The 21,975-nt window shown below is 43.2% G+C and overlaps 1 protein-coding gene across 1 annotated transcript; it reads left to right on the forward strand.

Annotated features, from left to right (window-relative positions):
* Positions 1 to 2,230: 2,230 nt before the first annotated feature.
* On the forward strand, positions 2,231 to 21,094 carry Fdx1 (ferredoxin 1). The gene is made up of 4 exons (XM_032884710.1): positions 2,231 to 2,515; positions 8,473 to 8,597; positions 16,458 to 16,587; positions 20,767 to 21,094. The coding sequence occupies exons 1-4, from the start codon at positions 2,319 to 2,321 to the stop codon at positions 20,879 to 20,881; spliced, it is 567 nt and encodes a 188-aa protein (XP_032740601.1). The 5' UTR covers positions 2,231 to 2,318; the 3' UTR covers positions 20,882 to 21,094.
* Positions 21,095 to 21,975: the final 881 nt, after the last annotated feature.

Here is a 21,975-nt window from a genome sequence, read left to right on the forward strand (position 1 = left end):
GATCCCATGAGACTACATTTATTGACAGTTGCAAGCCACTATGTAGGTACTCTGGAAGAGCAACCAGTGCTGTTAACTGCCATCACTCCAGCCTCCAATTTAGGCTTATTTAATTTAATCTCTTCTTTATAATTTACCCAATTGGTGGTGTTTTGTTACAATAACAAGAATATGAAAACACTAGTGGATTTGACATGAGTAAAAAAATGGAAGGGTGGCACTACAGACAAGGCAAGAAACAGGCAACAGCAAGTCTGCAGTGAGTCCATGTTGCTTTAGGTGTGTTCACAACCAGCATGTTTCCACACTTCCTGTGGAATCCTGCTGAATGTCTGTATCTCCAATCCTAACCATGACCTCACTCACTTTTCAAAGGCTAGAGAACAATTACTGTCCTTGATCTTTATGAAGATGTTTCAGGAATTCTAATGCTGATAATGAGAGTTACCTGGGGACATCAGCCTATTTTTGAATGCCGAATTGAAGCCTCGACATATTGAACTATTAAGATAAAACTGTGCAACTACCTCATATACACCCTACACAGCAGAACACTGTTCCTCAAGCGAAGCTTGTTCTTCTACAGGAGGACTGAGAAGGGATACATGCATTGCCCGGTTCTCCTACGGTGGAAGCATCTGATGAAGATTTTGGGTTTAGGGCTGAAAAACAACAAAAGCCTTCTCTTCAGGATCTCTTGACCCCTTTCTAACCTGAGTTTTAAAAGTTCAAAGACTAAGCTAATTATGTCTACCCCTTTGCAGGTTCAACATCCACATGCCCTCTAGAGAGACTTTATACAGGCATACAATATTTTTTAATATCCATTTAAAAAATATTTTTCTTTAGGTGTGAGTGTGTGTCCATGGGGTCAGAATGAGGCAGTTTTTGGGTGTGTGAGCTCCCAGACTATGGGTGCTGAACACTGAATTCTGATCCTCGGGAATAGCAAGCAGCAAGTGTCCTTAACACCTGGGCCAGTTTGCACCTCTTAAATATTACTTTTAAAATAGCTGTATTTAAAGATCTGTACGTGTAGGTATGTGTATGCCACATGTCAGAGCGTGCCTGTCGGGGCCCTGAGGGCAGAGGATTACCATGGAACTTTGGGTTTCCGTTGAGAGCTGGGAAACGAAATGAGAAGTGCTTTAACTGGTGAGCTATGCCTCCAGCCTCTTGAGGAATTACCCTTTCTCCTCCTCCCAAAGGTATGTGATTGCCTGAACGTATATATGTGCACCGTGTGCATGTCTGGGGCAGAGGAGGCCAGGAGAAAGTTTTGGATCCCCTGGAACTAGAGTCACAGAGAGTTGCAAGCTGCTCTGTGGTTTCTGAGTTTTGAGCCCAGGTTCTCTGCAAGGGCAACAAATATTCTTTACTTCCTAGCTATGTCTCCAACCCGTTTGAATATTTAAGTAATCTTTTACTGTCCTCAGTTTGTTTGCGACATGTGCTTCTATCCTTCAGCACCTTATCAGGAATGCTCAAGATGATGTATTTATTGCTCATGGTTTGTGACGCAGTTCGTTGCACTAATTCACCTAACCTCCACAGTGGCCCTGAGTGTGAGCTTATCTGTGAGTCATGGAAACTCTTATCCTCCAAGAGTAATTCATCCAAGGTCTGTGATTAACACAGGCCTTGGTTTTGAAGGTTGCATATCTGACCTCAAAAACTCTTTCAAAAACTTACCAGCAGTGACAATGTGCGGTTTAAAATAAGGTTTTCAAGTTTCGAAGTCTGTTGAAATAGTTATTCATTTAAAAATTTCCTGCTTTATATACTCAGTTCATCAGTTCAGGATGACTGTTATTACCTGTTTTCTTCAGCAGCCCTAAATAACTAATTATGATATGGTTTACACTTTTACCTATGCCTCCCTTCATTAAAAACAAAAGTCTATTGGCATTTTAAAACTTTTTATAGCTCTCAGCTGTCCTGTGTAGGGAAAACCTAGGTCCCTTTTGCTGTAACTTGTACTCTAAAGTGTTGGAAACTGCGATGAGGGTTTTGAGGGTCTATGGCAAAAGGCAAAAGTTAACCTGATGGCCTTTAGGTCAGTCCTCGATAAGTAACTGCTCCAGAACGCAGAGCTGACTGTAGAAAAAGTTCAAGGTGAACTCTTAACCAGATCCCTGGAAGCGTGCTCGGCCCCGCCCCACGAAGGCGTGGCCGCGGCGGGGCGGGGCGCGGCCACGGGTTATAGGACACGCAGGGCGTTCACGGTCGTGTACCCTCTCGCAGCGGGACACGCGGGACCCAAGGGACCCTTGGCACTGCGCAGGACCCCGCGGGACCCGGAACCTTCCGACAGGGTTATGGCGGCCGCTCCGGGCGCCCGACTCCTGCGCGCTGCCTGCGCCTCCGTCGCTTTTCGTGGTCTGGACTGCCGTCGGCTGCTGGTCTGCGGGACCCGTGCGGGACCTGCCGTCCCTCAGTGGACCCCGAGCCCCCTCAAGCTTGCAGAGGCCGGACCTGGCCGGCCACTGAGCGTGTCTGCGCGCGCGCGGAGTAGGTGAGGCGCAGCTCCCGGCGTCCGGCGGCCTGCGTTTCCGCTTGCGGCTCCCTTCCGCCTTGCCTCCCGGTTGCTGGCCCCGAGCCGGAGAGCTCTTCCCGTGACGCTAGCGTTCCGGGTCTGGCTCGGGCGGTGTGGGGTGCTGGCTTCGGGGCTTCTCGGTGGGGTGTCCTTGTCGACCTCGCGGTTGTAGTAGCTTTTGGTGGCCCTTTGTGCTGACATCAGCTAGGAAGGGTTTAGTAGCACCTGCCTAGCAGGAATGGTAGGGTAAGGTTTACACCCGCACTGGCTTAACTTCACTCCCTGTTGACCTAGGATCACAGTGTAGCCCTTAGAGGATGATTTAAGGGGATAAATGACTCCGTGCAGGTAACGTTGGACATGCACCTGATTGAAAGTGAGGGCTCAGTAGGCAACTGCCTCTTAGCAACAGTTCTGGAGGTCATAGTGTAGAGAATTCTGTGGCAAATGTTGAGAGAGAGAGAGAGAGAGAGAGAGATCCCCACCACCACCGTAGGTGGAAGATTGATATTGGGAATATTTGTTCTCAAAGGCACGGTTCCCTTAGGTTTACTAAAAATAAAATTTACTTACAGGTTTCTCAGTGTAGGGACAAGGTGAGAATCATATAAAGTGGGTGTCAATGCAAAACACATCTGTTGCTTCGAAGGGAAGATGAGAGTTTCTTCAAAGTGAAACATGAGTAGTTTTCATCTGGGAACACAGATTAAGGTTTCTCTGGATTGTATGTTACTCTGTGGAAGAACTTAGCTCAACTTTTGTAGTCACAGCCCCAAAGAAAGTCACAAATCAATGTACTTGGCAAATAATCTGATGGGACATCAAGTGGATAGCAGGGTTTTAAAGCTAACTTACATATATAGCGTTTGTATTGGAAGCCGATGGTAGAATAACACATTCCAAACTTCTTTACCTGGTAAGCATGACGTATCTGATGATACATGGCCATTAAAGGCCTTAAGATCCACGGTAACTTTGGCTGTCTCTAGATCTGTGGCAACCATCTCTTCACAACCACAAGTGTTTGTATCTGGTGTATCAGTCTGCAGAATGTTCAACAGATTTGACTCCAGAGCAGAGCCTAGCAGAAATCAGAATGTCTGTACATGTGTTTGTACAAACATACAGATATTTTGCATGGAGTGAGAGGGAAATTGTGAAGGTCATTCAGTCCTATTTCTTCTGGCCTCTCCAACTATTCACCTATGGGTGCCTTAATTTCTATGGCAGGTGCTTTCTGGATTTAAGCTGTGACATACATTGAACATAAGCAGTGTGGTGTAAGGGAACACACATGCTTTTGCAGATTGGTTCCCACGATTTGTCATTAGGTTTTGGATGCTTTGCTTCTTGACACAGAGCTTCAAATAAGTTTTCCAGCTCCCATTATCCAGACCTTTGCTGTTAACACAGCAGCTCCCAGACATACATGGTTATTGAACATTGCGATAATGGAAGCTAAAAAGTATTTAAGGTTCTGTCTTGCAGTCATGCTAGCCACATTCCAAGTGTTTAGCACATGGTGAGTGCCTACTGTGCTTGGCATTGCCGGTGCAGGGCATTCCTGTTAAGGACACAGTTGTGTTGGCCAGCAATTCTAGGAGCCGAGTTCTAAGTTCCACGTTGATATAAGTTCTCAATAAGTGAGAATTATTGAAAAGCTGTTGTCTCCAAATGCCCTGATACAATACTTGATATTTTGTAGTAATTTGATTACAAAGAGCATTCACTATTCTTTTAGGACAATCCTGAGAAGTAGGTAGGTAGGTAAGTGGGCCTAAAGTTTTCATATTAGCTGACAGAACCAGGCCTAGACCTTGAATAGGTTTTGTGCTGCATAGCAGGTGACAGTCTTTCCTCTTGTGTTGCTGTGGATGGAACCACGGCCTCTTGCATGTCAGGCAGGGGATGTGCTGCAGCTGGCAGCTCTCTAGTTCCTATTTCCTGAGTCATTTCGGAGAACAAGGGTGATGAGGGAAGGAGGAGCCACAGGCTGCCCCTTTTCCCTTGCTAGTGCCCCAGGCTATGCAGTGAAAGAGTAATAGCTGCTATACCGCAGCGATTCTCATCCTGAGGGTTGAGACCCCTTTGTGGGGTAAAATAATCCTTTCACAGAGGTGTCCTAAGACCATCAGAAAACACAGATATTTACAGTTCATAACAGTAGCGAAATTGTAGTTATGAAGTAGCATTGAAAATAATTTTGTGGTTGGGGGGCTCACAACAACACAAGGAACTGTATTAAAGGGTCACAGCATTAGGAAAGTTGAGAAGCACTGCTTTTCTGCATTAAGACTGGGGTGACCTATAGGACTGTGGCCAGGTTAATGTGTGTGCTGGGGTTGAGACCGTCTGTTTGGTGAGTAAGGTTTAGAAGAATTACGTTTATTGCACGACTTGGAATCTTTCCTAGTTCTTAGAAAGGGCTGTGTATACATGGCAGAGACTGGGGTGGGGTGGGGAGGGCTGTACATTTGACCAGTCGGTCATTGAGAGTAGACGAAAGTTAATGCTAGTCAAATACGTGTATACTGTGTTTTAAGGAATAAAGTATTTCCATAGACTTTCTCTGTTTTTAACTGTTTCTCTCAGTTTGTTAAGTTAAAAAGTTTGTCCTAAGGATGTAGCTCAGATGGTAGAGTGCTTGTGTAGTATGTGTGAAGCCCTGTTTGATCGCTGACACCACATACATTGGGTGTGGTGACATACACTTGTAATTCCAGCACTTGGGAGATGGAGGCAGGAGAGTCAGAAGTTCAGGGCCATCCTTGGCTATTGGAGTGTTGGAACTTAGCCTGGGATAAGTAGGGTTCTCTGAAACAAACAAACAAAACAATGCTTTAATCAGTAGGCTCAGTGCTCAGTTTACCTGGTTTCCATGGCCACCGCTGTAAAAGTGCCCTTAGAGGCAGAACTGAAAGCTGTGTTTTCTGGCTCTTAGGTTCTCTGGTCTTTCACTTAAAGAATTAGCTTTCCAGTCTTATTGTGCTTCCTTCCTTATGCTTAGTGAATCAATTACTAATCTTAGATTTGTTAACTAGAGCTGTGTACTTTTAATACAGTGTTTGCCAATCTTCCTAATGCTGCAACCCTTCAATGTAGTCCTTCGTATTGTGGTGACCCCATCCATAGAATTATTTTGTTGTTACTTCATACGTTGCTACTATTATGAATCATAATATAAATATCTAATGTGCAAGATACCTGCCGTGGCCCCTGTGAGAGGGGTTTTGCGCTGAGAGTGAACTCACTGCTTTGGTACATAGTAGCTGTTGTAAGTGTCATTAACTCTGTAGTTCTTAATGTGACCTGGCCAGCCCCCCAGTAATCCAGACTGAGTCCCATGGATTTATTTAACCAGCTTAGCAGAATTTCTGTACGATTATCCCCAGTCTGTTTTTCTATACTCGAGACTGGCTAGTTTCCAGCTGTGCTCCCCAAGTTACTTGCTCTTTGAGTTTTGCTTGGGCTCCTTTTTTGCTCCATCAGCCTGACCTCAGGACCCTTCTCCTGGCCACGTGCTCATAGTCCATCTCCTCTCACGTTGGCCTCTTGTCTTCCTTCTCTTCTCCCATTCTCTTCCCTCTTTCCTGAGACCCCCAGCCCAGTAACCAAAACCCTGCCTACTCCTATTCTCCCCAGTAATTGGCTATTGCCACTTTTATTTAACCAGGCAGAGAAGATTGGCAAACAACGTTTATATAACATCATTTGGTGTGCATGGGAATGTGCTCATTGGCCTGAAACCAGATCTTGGGGGCCAGGATTTAGCGTTTGAATACATTACCCCCAACAAGTAGCAGTTCAGGTTCCTAGCAGCAGAAGAACTTGGACTTTAAATAAAAGTTACAGATCCGTGTTTGAGCTCTACCATGGTTTAGACATTTTGTACATTGTCAAACTGTGAGATAAATGTCTTGACAAGAGGCTGATGTTAAAGTGATTTGAAATTCTTTTGCTGTGAGTTTAGCTCTTGTGTGTTTTAGAACAGCAATTCTTGAGCCCCTGGCTTTGAGTAATCCCATAAACATCCTATTGACTGTAGCTTAGTTCCCAGGCATCTGTCCACATCTTAGCTTTCCGAGTCATATTGCCATATGGGTTGGGGACATTCCCATCTGGTTTTTCAAGTTGTAAAAGCCAAACAAGTATGCATGCAATCAATCAATCTCTCTCTCTCTCTCTCTCTCTCTCTCTCTCTCTCTCTCTCTCTCTCTCTCTCTCTCTCTCAGAGTCCAGCTGGCTCAAATCCTTGCCTCTTCAATCCTTTTTAAATTTAATTTGTGGTTTTAGACTCTCAGCCTTGAGGGCTATTGTCATTTTCAGTTTTACCCTGGAAAAAGAAAGTAGCTGTGGGACAGTTTATCATCACAGATTCTCAAGGGTGAGGACACTTGCTTTACAGAGCCTGGGCTGGGACTAAGGCAAAGAAGAGCTTTTCCCTGACTCTGTCTCCGGAGCCATGCAGGAAAATTCTTCCTGTTTTTTGACAGTTGTGGGAATCCTGAGACAGCTGGTGGTGCTAGGCAAGTAAAAGCACAAGTTTTTAAAGGCCTCTCCCACCACCAATTAAAAGGAGTCTGTGGCATAGATCCTTTACTGAAGGCACACACACAAATTTTTATATCATTTTAGTTTTAAAAGTATTAGAATTTAAAATTCATGCATTGTACAGCGTGATGAAAAATTTCACTGAATTTTAAGATACATTTCTATTGGCCTTTCTGATCAGCAGGGATCCTTTTATCCAGCGCCATACTAACAGCATTATCCACGTGGGGGCGGGAGGAGCGGTCATCTGACTTATTTGTGAGATGTAATGATTGGATTTGCACTTCTGGAAGGTATTTGTAACCCTGGAATCACTTACTTCTGGGTTTTCATTCCAGTGAAGTTGGCTTTTATTGAGGTGGGAGTTATGGAGGAGCCGGGGGAGGGGTGGGTATTGCCATCTATTGGTAGTGGCAAAATTATTACTGTAAGTCTGTATCTTCTAAGTCTTGGTAATGGGTGGGGTGGGGAAGCTTCAGATACTAGGTCCGTTTCCCACATCATAATGCAGTTTGGTAGAAAGGAAAGCAATTTAGGCTTAGCTAGATGATAGCTAGCGGTAAGAACACATGCAGAGGTGTGCATCCTTCCAGAGTTCTGTTCTGTTGAATTTTGAATACACCATGTGGACTAAAAATGAAGTGTTCAAAGACTCAGAAGAGTACACAAGCTGCCCCTTGGGGTCAGAGTCTCACCTGCACAGTAGTGACCCTGTGGTTAGCAGAATGACTTGCTTTTTATAAAGCTGACCACAAACAACCTTGAACTTGTCTCTTAGGGCCATGGTCACAGACACATTGTTTTTCTAAGAGCTTATGAAAGCCAAATAGGGTGTAATGTGTAATCCCTGGCATGGAGACCAGCCAGAATTGCTGTTGCTTTCACAGCAAGACGCAACAGACTTCTAGGTAGTAATGATTGCTGGGTGTTTCTAGACATCTGTGACCTGTGGGAGACAGACTCTATGTCCCCACCAGGTTACTGGGTCAGGAAGGTAGTTTGCATCTGTTTAAGGTGATAGAACTTGTTCTCTAGGCGGGTAGATGGATAGACCCTCAGTCGGTGCCATCTTCTTCTACACGTATGTAAGTGTATGTTTACTCATTCGGCTTTGCAGGTTAAGCAGTGATTTAATTTTCTCTTTCATTTGATACTGTTATGTGAGTATACTAATGATGTGTATGTGGGCACCCATGGCACATACGTAGAGCTCAGATGACCACTTCTTGGAGTTGGCGCTCTCCTCCCTTTACATGACTTCCAGGAATCCAACTTAGGTGGCCAGGCTTTTGTGGCAAGAGCCTTTGTCTGCTGAACTATCTCCCTAGCCCTTAAGTTATAGTTTGAAATTACTAAAAATTCTGAAATGCTGCTTCCTTCTCCAGCTCAGAAGATAAGGTAACAGTCCACTTCAAGAACCGAGATGGTGAAACGCTAACGACCAAGGGGAAAGTTGGTGACTCTCTGCTAGATGTTGTGATTGAGAATAACCTAGATATCGATGGATTTGGTAAGTGTTCCTGAAACATCCCAGGTAACCTTCTGAATAAGTTACAGGTTTTGTTTTTGTTTTTTGATTTTAAACTATGGCATTCTAGGGAATATAGTTTAGTACATGTTACTTCTTTTTTTTTATTTGTAGATTATTAGAGTAGAGGCTGGAGAGATGGCTCCATGATTAAAACCACACTGCTCCCCCAGAGTTCTGTTCCCTGCACTTAGGTCAGTTGGCTTTTTGCCTCTGATTCTGGCTGCAGGGATCCTACACCCTCTCCTGTCTTTTCCACACTTGCACACATATGGCACTCACAGATACACTAAAACAACCCAGATGAATAATGGAGTCACAGACACTATGTTTACATCTGGAAAGGAATTAAACAGCCACTTGGCTCCGAGGTCTGTTGTGGCCCACGGCCTGCTGTGTACCTGACGCTGCAAGCCTGAGCAGGTGAGAGGTCAGGCCACAAGTAGTGAGTAAACACCATAGCACAGAGCAGCTGTGAGTCGTTATGATTTAATTTTAAATGCTGTCGAATCTTCTCAGAACAGGCAATGTGTTCTAAAAATCAGCACTATGTGGAAAGTTTTCGATCTTACTCCTGACCATATTGTTAAATCACATGTACAAAGCCGGTATTCCTACCCTTCCCTGTTACACACTGGCTGTGCCTAATGCTTCTTTTCTCAGGGTTCTTTGGCTCGTTGCCATCTTTGTCACCCGGGAAATACAGATTTTTGTCTCAGGAAGTCTAGCCAGAATTTTTTTTTTTACTTATTTATTATTTTGTTTGTGCATGCACATACATGTGCATATTTTTATGTGTGGGCTTGCTTGTACCATGTCACGTGTGAAGGTCAGAGGACAGCTTGGTGGACTCAGTTCTTTCCTATTTTCTACCATATGGGTCTTGAGGACCAAACGCGGTTTCTTAGGTTTGGTGGCAAGCGCCTTTACCAGACGAGCGAGCTCTTTTGCCAGCCTAGCAGCGTGTAACAAGCCGCTCCCATGATTTGGAAAATACCTCCCATGCTAGGTTTGAAAAGCACCAGTCTAGAGCCAGGCTCCTTACATCTTTCCACTTGTGATTCCTTTTTGTTCAAGACATTTTATACAGCCTTGGGTGTACAGTTTATAGTTACACAAACCAGACATTTACTGGTAATAAGTTATACGTTTATTTTAAATCAAGTAGATGCTTTTTTATATAAAGAACTAAATCTTTTTATTTTATTTATTTTTTATTTGGGGAGGGTTTAAGATGGAGTCTTTCTACATAGCCCTGGATGTCCTCACTGGTTTTGAAGTCATAAAACCAATTGCCCCTACCTCTCAAGTGCTGGGATTAAAGCCTGACTATGGTGCTTCAGGGCAGAGTTCACCTCCCACTTTAAGAACCATTGCTAGTTCTTTTCTTCTTCACTTCTCATTATGTAAATCTGCCTCCGTGTTAATGCTTGTTACAGTTTTTCTTCTTAGAAGCAGCGCCCCTCTCCTTAAGTAGTAAATTCTAAAAAGCTGTTTCCTGAGTGCTGGGGCCATAGGCATGTCCTACCAAGCCCAGCTAAACTGCACTTTAATTAAGTTTTGCTAAAGTATTCGTTCACAGTGGGTGCTAGTGTGCTGAGCAGTAACTGAGACCGGACTCTGGGATCAGACAAATTATGATTCTCAAACATTGTCACCTGAGACCTGGGGCATGCCACTGGAACTTCTTTATGCCCATTTTTATGCTCTGGAGAATAGTAACAGTTCTGCCCTCACTGTGTTGTTCAGGATACAGCAGTGAAGGGCTCGTCAAGTGCTAAGTTTGGCAAGAACAGTAGTGTTTGTGGCATTTTAGTTTGGGTTATTCTCACCCCACAGATCTGCAGAATCCTTGGAAAGCAGCAGCCCTGTAATTTCTAGTGTTGGTGAAAACTGTCTGTGTGTGACTGTGGAAGGCAGTATGGGTCTCGAGTGCTCAGAGATGTCCCATTCCCAGAATATGGTCACTGTTTTCCTGGCTTGCAGTCTCCTAGAAAAGATCTGTCTAGGGAGTTCCTTGATCCTGCAGGTTGCTGGTGGATCTTTGTCTATAGAGAGTTCACATAAAACGATCAGCTTTGTTGGTTTGTGGTACCAGCTGTGGGGAACAAGGGCCAGCTACACAATGGAGGGAATACTGGCAGGGTGAGATGCCCACAGCAGTCTCTGAGTGGTGAATACTGGCAGGGTGAGATGCCCACAGCAGTCTTTGAGTGGTGAATACTGGCAGAGTGAGATGCCCACAGCAGTCTTTGAGTGGTGAGTACTGGCAGGGTGAGATGCCCACAGCAGTCTTTGAGTGGCTCTGGATCTGGGAGACCCAGAGACTCTACTTTTACTCTTACATCTCTGGTTGACCTTGAGGTCTCTTACAAGCAGGAGTGAACTAAGACACAAATTGCTTGGTTGTTGAAGGATTCACCTAGTTACCTGAGCCTCTTGGCACCAGACGTGTAAGCCTCTGGCCAGTCATTTAGCTGGCCATATACGTGTACTGAGGAATTCGAGCTTTAGAGGATTTGTCTAGAACACTGACTAGAAAGCAAATAGCAGCACTGACCACCAGTGAGCAGCAACTCAGCAAAGCTGGGGCAGGGCAAGTTCCTGAACCCCAAATTTTCACATTGTGGTATCTGCAGTGTACACAGAAAAAGGCATTCAGGATACATAAAGAGCAATATAAGGCCCTTATTTGGAAAAACAAGCAAAAAGCCTTCAACATAAATTATTAATAAGGGGGCCCAGGTGATAGATTTATTAGACACTCTTTGTTTTTTGAACAGCCCTCTAGCCCTGTCTGTCCTGGAACTAGGCCAGGTTAAAAAACTGTATGACAGTATTCTTTGGCATGTTCTAGACCGACATCTATATGTAGGGGCTGTTAACACACCCTGAGAACATGCAAAAGCAACTGTTTCCATCCCCAAATGTTCCTAAGTTAGATGAAAGCTGTAACCAGACAGGGCTATTTTTGTCATTTTCTCTGTAGATTCAATTTCACTTTTAGGAAGAGACTCTCTTGTCCTGGGCAATTTACTACAGAGATGTTTCTAACAGAAAAGAGTAGCAAAAACAACTGCTTATCAACAGAAAACCGATATACAATCATAGACTATGAGGCTGTACAGTCGCATAAGACAATTCTAGAAGAGTTAAGAATTAAATACCAGGGGGTTGGGGATTTAGCTCAGTGGTAGAGCACTTGCCTAGCAAGCGCAAGGCCCTGGTTTCGGTCCCCAGCTCCGAAAAAAAAGAAAAGAAAAAAAAAAAAAGAATTAAATACCAGAAGGGAGTGGTTTTGTTACAAAAGTCCTTCTGTTGTGTTTGTTATTTTCCTATTGCTGTGATGAAATACCTGAACTACTGTATCCCTGCTGGCCTTGAAATTATGTATCTGAGGCTGGCCTTGAACTCCTGATCTTCTTTCTTCATCTCCAAGTGCATGAGCCACCGTGTCTGGTTTCTGTCATGCTGGAGAGTAAACCTAAAGCATCATGTATGCAAGACAAACGCTCTGTATTCCAGCTCCAGTCTGTTGGCTTCAAACTAGCATCTTAGAGAGGTCAATCAATTAAAAAAATAGAAAAATGCAACATCGTTTACAGGGATTTTACTGTGACATATTTATGTTATAAAGTGTTGGTGTAAAATTAACTTCATATTGTGAGTCAAAATTTTTCCCAACCCCCTTTTAGTGTGGTTGAGTAGGGTTTTCTGCCTAGCTTGTTTTTGCACTCTGTCACTCAGTCTGTGACTTTGGGTTAGGTCCCTAACTTGGTATCTTGTCCTCGCTCCAATAGAATGGAGCTAATATTGGTATTTACTCCGTACGGTTGCTGCAAAGATCAAATGAGTTAATCTAAGTGTATCAGGACCTTTTCTGTTGTGATAAAGCTCCCTTGACCAGAAGTGACTTAGAGAAGAGGGAGTTTATCTTGGTTTGCACATGGTTCCACATAGAAAGTCCATAGTGATGAGGGCGACCTGGCAGGTGGTCTTGGCTGGAAACTAACAGATCACATTTTCAACCACAGATGTGAAGGAGACAGGGAACTGGAAGTGGTGGGGCTACAGATCAAAGCCTGACCTTCTTCAGCAAGGCTGTACCTCCTAAAGGTTTCCATGGCATCCTCCAAACCAGTACCGCCTGCTGAGCTCCCCGCGTGGCTGACCACGTCCATAGTCTGCAGTATCTTCCCATGTACTCTCTTCCATTCTGTGACCATAAGCCCTTCCTAGTTGCTGATGGAGATTAACTTTACATCTTTGATTCATTCTCTCCTCTGAGCTTGAACTTGTAGATTCAACTCCTTACTTTGTTTCTTTCTGGAAACCCCAAAGGTATTTAAAACTCAATTATTGATTTTTTAAACATGTTCTTCTCTCCTCCACCACATGTGTATAATTGTGTGTGCGTATGGGCCCACACTTGCATGTGGAGGGCTGGAGAGGTTATAAGTTAGTTCTTTTTTACCGTGTGCATTGTGAGCGTGAATCTCGTCATCGGAGAAGCTTGGCAGCAGTTGTCCTTACCTGCTGAGCCATGTTGCTGGTAAGCATCATGTTCTGAAAACAGCCTTCGCCCTTCCCCACAGCAGTCTTTCCTCAGCACGTCCTGTATTTGTAATGCACACTGTCCAGCTACTGCAGGCTGAAACCTGAGCGGCATTGTTGTCCTGGTGCAGCCAGCCCATCAGCACCTCCTCTCACGTAAGCCTCCAGAAGCGCCTTTTGGCTCCATTATATTTATCACTTGGCTCTGCGAAGCCACTGGACCTGTGAACCTGCTTCCAGTCTGAGCCCTGGAGCTGGGGTCATTGTCTGACGCCAGCTGTATCAGTTCTCTGAGTAAAACCACAGAGGACTTGCATTGCATTAAGATTAAGTCCGTATTCCTCATTGGCCTAAGAGGCTACACATGTTATGCTCCCCTCTCCTTTCCCCTCTGCCCCACTTCGCTTTGTTCTCCCTAGTGTAGCAATGCTGGCCTCTTAGAAGCCTGAACTCACACCAAATCACCACCTTGAAGACTTCATGTGCACTTTTCCCTCTGGAGGGACCATCTTCCCTCTCACCCCACAGATGTGTACTTACTGTTCTGTGTCTGCCAAGTGTCTTTGTATTCGTCCCTCAGGACACACAGGAGAACACATAGTAGCCGGTGATAAATGCTGTGGAAGGAATGGCTGGATTCTGGGGTGTAGGGTCCTGGCTTCAGGTAACAAAAGAAGTCCTCCTTTGCCTAACCACCCAGTCCCTAGTGGGGTGTCTCTCTGTACTCCCAACCCACTATAAATCTGGATTGCCTGTAGCACCCAGTCTGTGATCGTCTGTCATTGTCTGGTCTACCTCAGACCATGCTTTCATATGTGTTTACCACATTTCTGTGATGCATTTATTCACTCCTGTGTTCTTCTTCGCTTGAACTCTGGTGAGCGATACGGTCACTCTCAATTTATAACTTACCGTGTATAAGGGAGTGAGGCAATAGGTGAATCAAAATGGATAGTTGTAAACTTGGGAAGCAATAGAATGCACAAATAGTCGTCTATCTAGTACCTCGTGTGTTAGCAGATGAACTTCTCAGTACTGTGTTTCAGTATTCCGCCACTTGGGGGCAGTTGCACATCTGTGATTAAATTGATCTAGCTTATCCTTTCAACCTTTCTTCTGTATTCTGTATGCCTGTTTGATGACTGTTCAAGGTAAGAGGTCCTAATAATGTTTATGGATGTCTGTGTTTCTATTTGTTATGCCTTATCCTTGTATTTCTGACGTGCTAGATCATCGAACAATGCTCATACATAATTTCATATTTTCAATATGTAACTTCCAACATAGCTGTATTCTAGGTTTTGGTTAGGAAAGGGGTAAGGTGGGTGGCCCACTTTATCTTATCAGAATCAAAAGTGGACAAAATGACCTTAATTCAAGACTTTCATACAGGAAACGTCCTATTAGCAACACTCAAATTTCGTAAGTGGAAGTGGAAATTTCATATATCTATACAGTGTACCTTCATTATCCCCACTTGCCACTACTTCCCTCCAGCTTCCTTTAGTGTTTGCTACCCTGTCTTCCTCTAAACCTGACCTCCTTTTTGGTTGTTAACCCCCAGACACCAATTAGTGCTGCTAATATGTGTGAGTGTAGGGCCAGCAATTGGGGTATGGCCAGCCTACCAGTGTTGTCATGTCCTCAAAAGAGAGTGACTCTCTCTCCCTCAGTAACCATCGACTGCCTGTAGTTCCTTTGCCAAGGAAACGCCTGTGTCTATGCTGGGATTGTGATTGGCTTGATCCTGTGCAGGCAGTCACAGCTGCTGTGTATGCATCAGCTGTGCCACGTCCGGATGTCAGCATTCACAGCTTTCCTGCTCATCAGCTAGTGCTTCACTTCAGGCCCTCTTCCATAATGCTCCCCGAGCCTTACCTTTACTTACTTTGTCACTTAGATCAATTATAAGTCTGTGCATTAACCTACTGCAAAATCAAGCTGCTTCCTCCAGAGTTGGGAGCAACACAAATCAATGAGTATTTAGAAAGCAGTTCAACAGCTTAGCCGATAAGTAAACTAACAATAAATTCCCAGAGCCTGGGATCTCTCTTGTCATGAGCTTTTGACCAGATTTATAGTACCAGGCATGAAATCCCTTCTATGAAGCCAGCTTAAAATCCAGTCAGAAAGTTGTTGGTTACCCCATGACATGACAGTCATGCCACTGTTACAGTGGGTACATCTTGCCAATCAGGTTAGTACTGTCGCATGCAGGGTCTAGTGCTGAATGAAACCACTGATAGTTTCCCCCAGCAGCTCAAGATTTCTCACCATTTCCAAATAGTAATTATCGCAACTTACCAGGTATGCTGCCAATACATATAATTTGTTTTTACCCATGATTCTTGTAACTCCTGGGTGAGCTTGGTATTAGTTACGGTTAAGATAATGGAAGCATGGAGCATAAAGAGGCTTACCCTGACACAGTAGCAGAAGAGGGTACTGTAGGCAGAGAATGCGCTTCCAAAGCTCAGAGCTCCTGAGCTTCATCACTTGGACCCTCCTGACGCTATCACTGCTTTGAAATGGCTTTAATAGAGACTAAGTCTCTCCTCCCCCCTCCCCCTCCCTCTCCTCCTCCTCCCCCTCCCTCCTCTCCTCCCCTCCCTCCCTCCCTCTTCTCTCTGTGTGGGATATATGTGTTCTGGTGCATGCTCTGGAGTTTTCTTACTTTCTACCTTGTTGAAACACGTCTCCTTGTTTTTACTACTGTGTTGTATACTCCAGGCTGTCCTGTCTGGCTAGTAAAATTCTTAGAGATCTTGTGAATAACTGTGTGTGTGTGTGTGTGTGTGTGTGTGTGTGTGTGTGTGTGTGTACGCGTACACATATATTTGTGTATGTATATCAAATAATTGGTTTAAAATAAACTTTCTTTGTGTTTGTTAAAATTGTGCTCTTGATTCCTGTACCTATTTTATTTGCCTGTGTACCTGTGGTCACATAGAAATTTCTCACTTGGAAGTGGGTCATGAATGGAAATGTTTGGGAAGCCCTGACTTACTGTTTGTGTTTCTTTGTGAGATTTCCAAATGAACCCTGAGGCTGTTTCTCAGCAGATTTTGTTAGTTCCCTTTGTGGAGTATCTGTTCAGAACCTTTGTGAGGTGCTGTGAGTGATTTCAGACAGTGTGTGAGGATGGGGGGACCTGTTCCTCACTCATGATTTTTCGATATTCCAGCCCCTTTTAGCACTGTCGCTGATTCTAAAACTCAGATACGTTTTACGTCAGCCAGGTGGACCCTGCTGCGGTGGACGGCATGCTCACCTCTGCTGCTTTTACAGGTGCGTGTGAGGGAACTTTGGCTTGCTCTACCTGTCATCTTATCTTTGAGGACCATATATATGAGAAGTTAGATGCCATTACTGATGAAGAGAACGACATGCTTGACCTGGCTTTTGGACTAACAAACAGGTGAGTAGATGTTGTTGGTTTGTTGTTTGAAGGACAGGATTATAACTATTAGTCAGGGTAGCCTCACACTCATGCATGCTGAGATTACAGACATAAGGCACAAAGCCTGACCTAAGGTTTAAGGCTGCTTCACTGTTACCAGCAACCTGGAAAAGTCTGCATTAATTCTCCTTTGGGTCTAAGATTGTACCCATGAGTAGACGTGTCCTTATGCATACAGAACAAGTCATAAAGTCTGAATGGATTTCTCTTTCACTGTCCACACTTGACCTCCATGAAACTTACCTTTTACAAGTCAAAGAATTAAGTGGTAGTAATATAATTTTTAAATCATAATATATCTTTTTTCATCTATTTATGCCAGAAATTAATATTTATCACAATTTAATATGAAGGAATTAAATGGAATGCTTTTTATAGTATTCTTGAAGGACAGATTTGATAATTGAACAAAAAAGTTATAGTGGAGATTTTTGCCTGTTTGAGAGAATTGAGTTTTCAAAGAAACTTAATATATAGTAGTAATTATGTTAAGGTGACTAGTTCTTTTTCTAAATGTGCATTAAGAACTTAATCAGAGCGTATTAATTAGTAGGTAGAGTCTCTCTAACACTGCGCGCTCCATGATAGCAGGTGGCATTAGTGATACTATTTTTTAATTATCCAGTCTCACAGTCAAGGAAGACCTCTCCTTGATTTACTGTTTCAAGGCATAATTAAGGAGGCTTATTACTTACTGAGAGTGGGTTTTGTTTAACTATATTTTGCTACCTTAATGAATAATTTTTAGCTTACAAGAATTCTTTTTTCTATGGTAAGGATAAATTTTAATAAGTTACAGTGATAGTAGTTTATTAATTTCGCTTTCTTCCTTTTATAGTTCATCTCCCTATTTTTCATTCTGAGGAGAGGTAGCCATAGAATAGTGTAAATGGATTAATTGAATTATGAGCTAGTTGGGGAACAAGCCTAGCTGAAGACCTAGGCATTAATTCATAAATAAATACTCTGTATCATTATTCAGGAACTGGGGCAGACATAGGGAAAAAATGCTTACAAACAGCCCCCACATTTGGTGCCAATGTTGTTTTTAACAAAATCTCAAATGTTTGATTTTACTAGCGGGAGCCAGCCAGTGCTGAGGTGAAAGCCTGTTATCTCAGAGAGGCAGAGAAAGCACCCACCTGACCTTCTTCCACAGCTAACCCAAAAGAAAAAGCTCTCCTGCACACTGTCTAAAAGCCCTTCAGACTGAGTGTTTCTTCCTTGTCTATCCTCCTGACTTCCTCTTACTCTCTGTGGTTACTTCCTATGTTCACTCCCTGTCAATTGGTTGCTTGCTCTGCATCTTGACCTATGGTTGACTTTACTTAATCCTGTTTACAATAAACAGAAGCTCTTGGATTAAAGGTGTGTCCTAGGGCTGAGCCACACCACAACTAGAGACAGGTTTTCCCAGTAAATAACACGACCTCAGGGGTCATGGTGTGATCAGATAGCCTTCACCACGGCTGTCCCCAGCCTTACTTTCGTCTTATGGAGGTGAGACCGATACCTTGGGAAGAGAAACCGAGAACACCATACCTTATTACCCGAAAGCTCATTGTGTCGGCTGCTCTGACCAGAGCTGCTCACTGTCCTCATATGTGCCTGTTGTCCCATCCCTGTACCTGCAGTGCTCTGCTGTGCCTCACTGCCAGGTGCTCCACTTTGTGTATTAATAGTTCCTTATGTGTAGCCTTGCCTCACTCGTCACATGCTCGTGTGCAGTATCCAACTATCTCACTAAGGCCCTCCAAGTCTATCAAGTCTGTCTGGATTGCCTTTTGTTTTCTCTTGCAGTTAGAGCTCAGTGCATAGTTGAGTAGTGTCAAGGCTATTTCTAGTTCTGCAAAGAACTACTGATGGGAGATGGGTTGTTTTTTTCTCTCATCATCAAAACTCCCTATGGTTAACCTGGCTTTCTCAGTCTAGGACTCCCCAGTGGTGCCTCACTATTTCTAAACTTATGTGTTACCCTGGATACTTTTAAACTACAATTCCCCATGTAAATTTTCTCTTTCTCAAAGAAGGTGCTGGAGACTGAATTTGGGACTTTGGACTGGAGGCATGTCTGTCATGGAGCCGCACCCCAGTCCATTGCTTGTCTTGTCAGCAGAACCAAAGCTCTTACCTCACTTAGCTCAGATGTTTCTTTGAGCCTCTGTGTCTGTTGCCTTGGCCTCAAATGCTCTTCTCAAGTTATTTTGCTCTTATAAATGTTCAGTCTTACCCATCTTTCAAAGTCTATTCTAGATCCATCTGTCCCGGCCAGAAGTGTGGGTGTCTCCTCAGAGGGGTTTTAGTTTTTCTGTTTGTGTGTCATTTGTCACAGTCTCACATGCTAATTGTCAGTGAGTTGTCTCATCTCATGTGTCTGATTGAAAGTTCACTCCATACTGTTGACATTGGCAGTTAGTCTTGTCAGCAGCCCGATGAGCAAGCCTTTAGTCTCTATCATGGTGGTCAGGCTAGGAAATAACAAAAGTTGCCCTTAAAAGTTCTGTTATTTCTGATTTTGAACCATTGGCCTGCTTGGCTCTGAATCTTGTGCTTTCCTATGAATACCATTCCTGTGCCCAACATGTAACAGATGTTAATAAGAAAATATTGACTTAAGTTTCCCATGTATACCTGCTACGATACAGTAGTTCGCCCATTGACAATTAGTAGAATAATCACTGACATTCAGTAGTTCGCCCATTGATAATTAGTAGAATAATCACTGACATTTAGTAGTTCACCCATTGACAATTAGTAGTAGAACATTTACCGTGATGCATTCCGTAAATGTTTGATGAATGCATTAATGAAGCCAATGCTTTCATAACGTGCTTTGTCAAAGACTGGTTGTAAGATTAACCTGTTTTTCAGTATTAGGAATTGAGCCCAGAGCCTTGCACATGCTAGGCAAGCACTTCACACAGAGCTCTATTCCCAGCCTTATATTTACTTTTTTATTTTAAGACTGGATCAAATTTACATCCAAGCTGGAATTTAACTTACTCCTTAGCGCAGGCTGACCCTCAACCTGCAGTCTTCTTATCTCAGCCTCCTAAGTAACTGAAATGACAGGCTTATGCCACCAACCTGCCTTAACACATAACTTTTTTGTATTTCTAAGAGAAAAGTGCTGCTGATTAAAATGTGCACTATATTATCTTTTCCCTTACTATATTGTGTGCATTTGAAAAGTTATTTATGCATATCCATATATGTGTAGCTATTTGTTGACAACAAAACATCCAAGGGAAGCATGATTCATAGCAATCTGTGAAAGAAAAAAGACAATGGAGTGATGGTCTTTCCTTCCATAGCAGATTACAGGTGTGCATCTGCTCTGTTCCTCTATTGCTGGTAATTTCAGTTTATAATCCTTTTGGACTTCCTTTGAGAGGGTTAGAAAATGTAACATCTTTGGAGTCAAGATACTTGCGCACTTGGAGACACCCGTGTATGTGTTACAACTCTGACACAGCTGCCTCCTTACACTGTAGCAGTGACTTTAAGATGTCAAAGGCTTTATGATAGACATTGATTTCAGAGATGTTAAAAATAAGGGAGAAATAGCCTTGATTGTTGGAATTTGATCTTTGTCTTAAAGGTGGTTGTAGTTACTGGTTGAGGCAGGAGCTCATATCCTAGCTGGGTCCATTTTCACTTGCTGTGTGGCTAAGGAGAGCTGAGGACTCCTGTTCTGCCTTCATCCCCCAAGTGGTGGGATTAGAGGTGCTTGCCCTATGCTTGCCTTAGTCTATGATTGTATTTCTGGGAGCTGAAGAGTTGTTTCCTTAGCTTGCTAAGTCAGTTGTTATAGTGTGCCTTCACACTTTCTGGTTGTTTCTCTGTCTGTCAATAACCCCACTAAACAGAAGTTTTGGTGAGTCCATTGGCTGACACACTAGAGCCTCGTGAAGCTTTGGCCTAGCAGGTTGTGTGATGCTGACCTGCTGCTGCCCTTTAGAGGGCATGACATGAAGTAGACGGCATGGATGGTGATGTCTGCTTTGGCCGAATGAAAACTTAAAAGATTAGCAAGCTCTCCATTTGCTTTAAGCAAGAAAGTCTAAAAATATCCCAAACAACTACAGGCTGAATGCTGAGTATCCAGTATTAATCAGAGTCTCCCTCATCTTGCAGGTCACGGCTGGGCTGTCAAGTTTGTCTGACCAAGGCTATGGACAATATGACTGTCCGTGTGCCTGAAGCAGTGGCGGATGTCCGACAGTCTGTTGACATGAGCAAGAATTCCTAAGCTACAATAAAAAGAATATTTTCATTAAATTTTTACCTATTTTTATAATTATTTCTTAGTATAATTGATTATATGGCAGAATATGTAGCTGTGCTATCTTAGTTCAGTTTTGTAGTACTGAAAGTTTGCAGTTTTTATTTTGATTAAATTATTAAAATATCAGTCTATTAGAAGACAGCTGATACAATAAACTCCTTATGTATTTTACCATGAGTGGGTTCAGTGATTTTGGCAAAACATGACTGTGTAATCCTATGTCTGCTATTTTAAAAGGTAAGTTTAGAAAGAGTATCACTGGAGCTACAGAACTAGGTCAGCAATTAAGAGCACTGACTATTTTTCCAGAGGACACAGTTCAATTCTAACACCTACACCGTACCTCATAATGGTCTGTAATTTCACTTTTGGCCTCTCCATACATGTGGTTTATAGGCACAATAAGGAAAACATCCATACACATGAAATAAAAATAAAATCTCAAGAAATTTAAAGACTTAATATCCTTGTTTCATGTGGATGGTAGAGCTCTATCTTGGCCAGGATATATCCAGAGAATCCTACTGGGAACCACATCTAGTGATTGACTGATGTCTGACTGAAACTGGAGAAATTATGAAGATGTTAACTGAGGTTGGCAAAACAAGAGGCAATGTGCATGGTGGAGAGAGGTGTATACAACCCCAGAGCTGTGTTATGGAGGACATCATGTGACCTCAGTACAGATGCAAGAAACTGGCAGACTGACACGGCCTACTGGGACCACTGCAACTGGCCCTTTACTTCCTGGTAATGGCATTTTTATATCATTAGCATTAAAAACTTCTGTTCATATTGTCCATTGTGTTCAAGGACATATTCAGAAGCTTCACTTAGAGATAAAAGAGACGGAGTTAACCCTATTCAGGGAAAATCTTGATCCATTTCTGGAATTCTTTAGTTGACTTAACTCATGAATAATTTCCCTCTCCTTAAAGCCTCCCTGCAATACATTGTCTCAAATCCCATGCTACCCATCCCTCTCAGGTTCCTACACTCATCTATGTCCTTTTGTATTACAAGAAATCCTTGTCCTCAGTTCCTTATTTTGTCTTGTA

The sequence above is a fragment of the Rattus rattus genome, chromosome 14 (genome assembly GCF_011064425.1).
Source record: "Rattus rattus isolate New Zealand chromosome 14, Rrattus_CSIRO_v1, whole genome shotgun sequence".
In the NCBI taxonomy this organism is placed as follows: Eukaryota; Metazoa; Chordata; class Mammalia; order Rodentia; family Muridae; genus Rattus; species Rattus rattus.